Source organism: Poecilia formosa, unplaced genomic scaffold, assembly GCF_000485575.1.
Source record: "Poecilia formosa unplaced genomic scaffold, Poecilia_formosa-5.1.2 Scaffold420, whole genome shotgun sequence".
Lineage (NCBI taxonomy): Eukaryota > Metazoa > Chordata > Actinopteri > Cyprinodontiformes > Poeciliidae > Poecilia > Poecilia formosa.
This window is the reverse complement of record NW_006800359.1, coordinates 109527-117315: the sequence shown is the minus strand read 5'-3', so window position 1 is coordinate 117315 and position 7789 is coordinate 109527. Positions and strand designations below refer to the sequence as shown.

General features: G+C 44.7%; 2 protein-coding genes across 8 annotated transcripts in view; both read left to right on the top strand.

Moving 5' to 3' along the window:
• The window catches only part of dcst1 (DC-STAMP domain containing 1), a 13295-nt gene extending 12490 nt beyond the window's left edge, over positions 1-805 (top strand). For both annotated transcript variants that reach the window (XM_016663445.1, XM_016663444.1), the window contains 2 exons: positions 99-203; positions 447-805. In XM_016663445.1, the coding sequence (XP_016518931.1) occupies positions 99-203; positions 447-542 (201 nt within the window). In that variant the 3' untranslated portion in view covers positions 543-805. The remainder of the gene's footprint in view (positions 1-98; positions 204-446) is intronic.
• A 2117-nt stretch (positions 806-2922) lies between these two features.
• adam15 (ADAM metallopeptidase domain 15) overlaps positions 2923-7789 on the top strand; it is a 28389-nt gene continuing 23522 nt past the window's right edge. For 2 of the 6 annotated variants that reach the window (XM_016663435.1, XM_016663433.1), the window contains exons 1-2: positions 2925-3841; positions 4405-4496. In XM_016663435.1, the coding sequence (XP_016518921.1) occupies positions 3697-3841; positions 4405-4496 (237 nt within the window). In that variant the 5' untranslated portion in view covers positions 2925-3696. Of the gene's footprint in view, positions 3842-4404; positions 4497-7789 lie in introns of all 6 variants that reach the window. The other 4 variants (XM_016663436.1, XM_007576907.2, XR_001659409.1 and 1 more) reach the window with 3 other exon arrangements.

Below are 7789 nucleotides of genomic sequence, written 5' to 3'. Positions count from 1 at the left end.
TGACAGGTGTCTCTCTGTCCACCTGTCTGTCCCTCTGTCCACCTGTCTGTCCCTCTGTCCACCTGTCTGTCTCTCTGTCCACCTGTCTGTCTGTGCAGAGGGAGAAGACGCGCGTTTTGTTCCTCTACAACCTGCAGCTCCACAGACGGCTGTCGTCCCCCAAAAGGAGGACGCACATCAGCCGAGGACGGAGGACGGGGACGGTGAGCATGTTGTCCTCCTTCAGTCTGTCAGACAGAGCCGTTTGTCCAGTTACACTGTAAAAAACTAACAGCAATAATTTGGTTTATAGCACATCGTAGAGAAAAAAGCCTCCGTTATTCATTCATTCCAAACTAAATATTTAAGTCACCAAAAAAATATTTATTTTTCAAACTAAATTAGTTAGTTTTTTGCAGTGTGTTATTGACAGTACTCCAGCTTCTTCTTCTGCTCTCTGCCTGCAGATGTTTCAGCGCCTGACCAGGTGGGGGCGCCGTCTCCTTCGTCACCCCCGGCAGGATGCCTCAGACCAGGAGGAGACTCACTACGCTAGCAGCTAGCCGCTAGCCGCCAGCCGGGGATCCGCCTGGAGACGCTGTCACTAACGTTCATCATCCCAAATAAAACGCGACCTCCTCCTACATGACTGGAGACAGAAACCGGAGATAAATGTGATGCAAAGAAAATCATCTGGAAGAACGACAACTTTCCCTGGAATGTCAGCCATATTTAAGAGGCTCTTCAGAACAAACAGGCCACAGCAAATGAGTCAATAATGCAATAAAACGACAGATCTGATCTGAGTCAGAGTTCAGAGTCTTCACACCAACTGAACTTTTCCTCATTTCTTAGGAAAACATGGAGAATGTCTCTGAACATCAGTTCAGTCCTGCCACAAATAGGCTCAGGTCTGGGCTTTGACTAGGCCACTGATCTCTCTCTGGCTGTTTGTTTGGGGTTGTTGTTCTGCAGGAAGGTGACCTTTGACCCCAGTCAGCTCTCCTGCAGGGTTTGTGCCCAGAATGTTCTCATTTAGCCCCACCCATCTGTCCCACAGCATGATGCTGCCATGTGTTCTCTCATACATCTTGGTCCTCTCCCGGAAGCGGAACAGAACTCTGCAGTTTGGTGGTGTATGAATACTTTTGGACTCAGACTGCGCCGCTCATGGAGGAAGAGGAAGAGTTCACTGCTCCTCTTTCTGCTGCAGCCCAGGGTTTGACCACGTGATGTGATTACCGCCGCAGCGTGATGCCAGCAGCTGATCCGCCGCAGCTGATCCGCCGCAGCACGTGCAGCCCTGCTTCATCCAAACTGACTGTAGGTTCCTAAATAATGAAGCCATAATAAGCTTGACGCTCTCCGTCCTTCCCCTTCGGTCCACTTGATGACAAAAACGACAAAAACCCAGTCTGGATCCTCTTGGTAAAGGTTAACGGTTCACTTCAAAAATAAAAACGGCACAAATGTTACTTTTCCACAAAAATAATAGAGTAAACAAAAGAGTCCTAAGAGAGAGAAAAAGAGAGAGAGAGGTAAAAAAAACTGTGTGGCTCCCCTCCAACCGCCAAACTGATTCTGCCTGGCCACACCCTAAAATCCTTAACTCCAATTACATATGCAAATTTACAAGAAGGTCTTAGTATAGCCCAATGTAACAAATTGGTATGCAATAGAGATTTAACTAGTGATCATTTTTATCCAAATAAACAAATTACCATAAGAAATCTAAACATAATTTATCCTAAAGGTCTGAATGAACTAAAATTGAATTTAGGCTTCTACACTGACTCTGGATCAGATTGTTCCTCTGAACCGCCGCTGACCTCAGCAGCCGCTAATCCTTCTGCTTCTGCTGCAGTCGGCTGGGATCCAGACCTGCAGCGCGCCTTCAGCAGCTGCTGCACATCATTTCAGCCTGGAAACCATCACACCTTAACCTGTGCTGCCATCCTGCTACCGCCTGCCTGCACCAGGACCGGGCGCCGAGTGGGCGTCACACGGTCACATTAACACCAATAATTAGCTTTACTTAAAGAAAAAACCAAGGAGTTACCAAATATTTAGTCTGACCTGCAGATTAGAACTAAATATTCAGGTTGGAACTAAATATTTAGCTATTTATAAATGTTGCAGTTTCAAACTAAATTTTCAGTTAGCAAAGTAAATGGCTAAATATTTAGTTTGAAGCTAAACGTGTAGCTCAAAGCTAAATATTCAAGTTGGAGCTAAATATTTGGTTTGCAAGTCAAAGATTTAGCTTGATAACTAAGTATTTAGTATGAGGTTTACCTTTTAGCTTGCCAGATCTGTGGTTAAATGCTTAATTTGAAGTTAAATTTGGAGCCAAATATTTTGTTTGTAAACCAATATTTAGCTTCAACCTTAATGTTTAGCTTGCTGACTAAATATTTAGTGAGAAGTTAAAGACTTAGTTTCCAAACTGCTAACTAAATATGTGTCTTGGTCGTCAACCTTTAGTTTGGAACTGTGATATTTATAGTGAATTAATAACATGAAGACAGAACTTTAAATAATAAACTCAATTTTTTTCTCTTATGACTAAATAACCCACATTATTGAAGCAAATTATTGATTGTGTAGTTTATCAACTTAAAAGCAGAAACATGAAGGATCTGAAAAGAAATATTTAGGCTGAAATACAGAAATTATGACAATGTGGGGAAAAAATACATATATTTAAATAAAACATCTGAATAAAGACATATTTGTTATATATTTAAATACGGCAAGATAATGAACAACTTTCCCCCCATAATGTTTTACATTCAGATAAGACAGAAAAAATATATAAAAAATGTATTTGACCACATTGCGGCATCTAGAGGAAGTATTTATTGCAGAGTATTTGTCTACGTGGCACTGATGAGGTTAATTATCCATCATATTCTCTCCTGCATACACAGGTCTCTGATCTCAGATGAAGAGGTGCGTGAGTCAAAGTTGTCCGGTGGGTGTGTAAATATTATTGTACCAACATACAACATTTTAATAAGCTCAACGGGCGTTTAAATACAGGTTCCGGTTGGTTTTCAAAGTAAAATGTATTTAGAAGTTTAATGCTTCAACATTTTCTGCTTTTGATAACATTAGTTAAAAAATAAACTAAATTTTGCGTTAAGTTTCTAAAACAGATTAAGATCTGTTTAATGCTGCTTAAGGGCTAAAAACAAGTTTCGTAAAGTGTGTGGTGCGCTTATTTTGATGGGTAACCTTCAGCATATCCGGTCTGTTGCGCGTAGCTTAACTCAGCGGGATGACGTCTTCGTTAGCTCCCGGTATAAACACGGGTGTTCCGGTGTCCTATTATGAGCCGCCTTCAGCGATTTTAATTCGTACAGAAAGAAGTTCGTGAGTCCGGACGGAACTACCAGACTGAAACCGAACCGGTTCTGTTGGTCCTTTCCGCAGTTCCTTCAAGATAGCTGCAGTTTTACCAGAAACTACGCAGTTCGGGAACAGGGCGGGAGTCCCACCGCATTAACGGGACCGATAAACGGTCCCGCTGGTAGTCCGGAACCCTGACCCGCTCGGTTCGGTCTTATCGGGCTCTCACTGGGAACAGAGGCGCCATGGAGTCTTGGTGGAGCCTTTCCCGGAGCTCCGACAACGGGAGGTAACCGGAGCGGGACAGGAGAGCCTCGCACGGCGGACAGCGGCAACCTGTTGCCGGTTTCCGGTGACACAGAGAGGATGAGCGGCGCCGCCGGACCGCCGCTGCCGCTGGTGCTGCTGCTGCTGGGCGGCCGTGCGGCGTTCATGGTCTGCCGGTCCCTGAACGCACCGCAGGACGGAGCGGTTCTGTCTGCGGAGGTCCAGATGGACGCTGCTCTGACCGGTAGGGAGGTTAAAGGTCAAACAATCAGGAAACTACAGGAAATAATCAGAACAAACAAATTACTTTACATTTTTATTTTATTTATTAACTCCATTTTATCAAAAAATGCTAATTTAACAAACATGGAAATGTTAAATATGCTTATGGTTTAGATAAATATTAATTATTTTTACAGGTTTGTAATAAATTAAAATATTTCTGCAAGTTAGTTGACTTTGGTAAATAAGCCTTAGACTGATGTGAGTCATTTCGTGTTTCTTTCTGGTATTTTGCCAACTAAGGCTTCCAGCTGCTGATGAAACTTTTTCCACAACACTCTTCCTTCCACTCAACTTTCCATGAATGTGTTTGGATGCATCCGTCTGTGACCAAACAGCTTCTTAAGGTCAACGTCTGCTGGACTTCTGTCCAGTTATGTTGGACAGAACAGAATATTTAAATTTGGGTTTTTATTTGCTGGAATGAGTTTCTTCTTTTAACAACTGGAATAAATGTTTTTCTGTTGACATCTTAAAATCTAGATATTTGAATGGGAGTCACTCAGAGTCCGCTCTGTCTTTAAGGTGCGGACAGACAGAGACGTCCCTTCCTGGAGAAAACTCGTCCCTTCGTCCTGGTGGACGGACAGAGACGGAGTCTGGCTGAAGCTGTGCAGGTTGGCGCTGGTTTTACTGGATTTACTGGTTTACTGTTGGGTAAATGCTGAACGTTCACAGATGTTTCCATTGTTAGTGCGTCAGAAAAACCTCAGCTGCATCTTAAAGTCACCGATCTCAAAATTTTAACAGTAATTCTTATTTATTTACCAAAACTAAGACATTTAGTAGTTTGATTGTTTCATTTCCAAAGATTTCCACCATTTTTCTTTTTGCTAACTCTTACCAAAACAAAAGCCGATTAGTTTGCTGGTCTGTTACCATGGTAACCTGATGGGAGGGTTGCTGCAGCACCATGTGGCGTTCAGGTACGGCCCGGAAGTCAGACCTTTCAGCGTTCTACTCTGATCATTTCAGCAAAGACTAAATCTCCAGTTTACTGGACCGGATCGGCCCGGTTCTGTCAGACGGCGGTTCCGAACGCAGTCAGTCACAAAACTAGCGACTTTTTTGTTAGTGACTTTGTCAAATATTACTTAATTAATTTTAAATTTTCAGGTTGTGTTATTAAGGGAAAACTACATATTTTAAGTAGCTTTTCAGTTTTAATTTATTTTTATTTTGTAATAATTCAGAAAGTTTTTGCTTCTTCACTGAAGGCTTGATTTGCTCTGAAAACAGCGATTCCTGTCTGTGTTTCTGTAAATTATTAATAATGAATCAGAGGGATAATTAAGCAGAATCCAGACTTTGAGGGACTTATTTTGGCGTTGATGTCGGACCTGCTGGAGTTTGTTCGGCAGGAGGAATCCGCCGCCCTGCGTTCGGGTTTCCTCCCGCTCCGCAGACGGGCCGCCGCAGGAAGGAAGCCACGCCATTTTCACCCACAGCTTCCTGCAGGAGCGCCGACATCTGCACACAGGAGGACGGTCGCTTCCTGTGCAGCTGACAGAAACTCTGAGCTCATTTCCTGCAGGAACCCCCCACCTGACTCCACCCAGCAGGAGAAAGTGGGAGAGCCAACTAACGGATTCTGGTGGACTCAGCGGTTTCCCTCCAGACCAGGAGCAAACCAGCCAATCAAAACTGATGATGTTTGAACCCACAGTCTGATGGAACCGGGTCGACTTTCAATACACTGGAGCTTTGCATAAATGATCAGAACGCTGAAACATCTGACTTTTGGGTCGCGTTTGAACGCCACTCGGCCGCTGCAGGGTCCAGCTGCTGATTCAACCCACATGCTTCGGTTCTGACAAACATCTGGGATCCAAGCTGATGGGTCCCCTTCCTCTACTGGACCCACTTCCTGGAGGAAGCAGAAACCAGAACCTTCCAGCCGGGTTCTGACGCTGACCCGGCTGGGTTCTAACTGGATCGATCGAAGCTTTCCGTTTGATCATGACTCAGTAACGATCCCACCCGGCCAGCAGCCGAGGTGGAGAAAACAAACACGCCTCGCAGGGGAATCCTGCTGCTCCACCCAGAGCTTTAACTGGGATCAAACTGGGATCAAACTGGGCCGGTTCTGAGGCCAACAGATAAACACAGACATGGTGGAAGTGAGGAAACAACAGAGCCAACCAATCAGAACCAGAGAGGTTCTGATACTGAACTGGACCAACACATCCAGTTTACACACTGTGGTCCAGTCCGGTTCTGGTTGGTTCTGTCCAGTCTGGTCTGGTCCAGTCTGGTTCTGTCCAGTCCGGTCCAGTCCGGTTCTGGTTGGTTCTGTCCAGTCTGGTTCTGTCCAGTCCGGTCCAGTCCAGTTCTGGTAACTAGAGTTCAGTTTAAATCTGCTGATACATTTCCTGTTTCTCCCCTTATTAGTTTTATGTCCGACTAATCAAGGCAGAGTTGCTGCATTCCTGCGTTCATCATCAGTAATCAGGAAGTTATTTGTATTTCTTGTTTCCCTGTTTGTCACTGTTTCATTCTCCATGTCTGATTATTTTTCACATTTTTGATGAAGCTAATAAAGAGCTGGACTTTATCAAGTTTATTTGTAAAGCACATTTCAGCCACAAGGCAGCTAAAAGTTCACATAAAAACCTAAAACCATCACGAAGTCACCGATTATAGAACTAGCAGAAAACAGTACATTTTGTCAAATGCCTTTAAAATAATCAAACATGTTCCAGTTATTATTAATCAGAGCAGCTTGATTTAAAGGCACTCAGTGTTTCAGCTGTTTGCAGTTTTCTAGAAGTTTGTTCCAGATTTGTGGTGCATAGAAGCTGAATGCTGCTTCTATGCACCATAGAAGCAGCATTCTTCTAGGAGGTCTGGAAGGTTGGTCCAACAGCAGCAGATCTTTAATCCTGGAAACGTTCTTCAGCTGATTGAAGGCCGACTGTGGAACCGTCTTTATGTGGCTCTGAAGGTCAGAGGTCATCCTGATCTCTAGAAGAACTGAAGCTGTGCATTGGCTCTAGATCTACAACTCTAGATTGTTCATCTTAATGTCCAAAGACAACTTCACTTTCTGTTCGTCTGGGGAAAGTTTTGGCTCCTCATTCATTTATTTGTTCTCAGTATCTGATCAGTGATTGGCTGGTTCAGTCACCTGGTGACATCATGAAACTAAATGTGTTCATATTTAAGAAGCTTCAAATTCTCAGCTGCTCACAGAATAGCAGAGACAGCATGTCCCCACGTGTCTCCAAGTGTCTCCAAGTGTCTCCACGTGTCTCCACGTGTCTCTAAGTGTCTCCACATGTCTCTAAGTGTCTCCACGTGTCTCTAAGTGTCTCTAGTCCATCATTGTTTATTGGTCCAGCTTTGTTTTAACAGCAGCAGAGTCTCTGTGTGAATCTGAAGCGAAGCTCTCCGACTCCTTCAGCAGGAAGTTGCTTCTTGCTCAGCCGGATCACTTCCTGTGGAGCTGAGAGGAGAACGCGGGGAGACGCTGGACAGGAAGTATCCGGTCTTCAAAGAGCCGGGGACAGGAAGTCTCTCTGATTGGATTGCGGATGCACTCAGTCACGCCCACATCCTAGACGGCCTTAAAGGCATATGTCTATTTTTACCACTCAGACTTTGTTTTCCCTCCAAGCAGCCAGACCAGTCCGCTGACAGGTCCTCTAACTAGTCCGCTGACAGGTCCTCTAACTAGTCCGCCGACAGGTCCTCTAACTAGTCCACCGACAGGTCCTCTAACTAGTCCGCCGACAGGTCCTCTAACTAGTCCGCCGACAGGTCCTCTAACTAGTCCGCCGACAGGTCCTCTAACTAGTCCGCTGACAGGTCCTCTAACTAGTCCTCTAACTAGTCCGCCGACAGGTCCTCTAACTAGTCCGCTGACAGGTCCGCTAACTGGTCCGCTGACAGGTCCGCTAACTGATCCGCT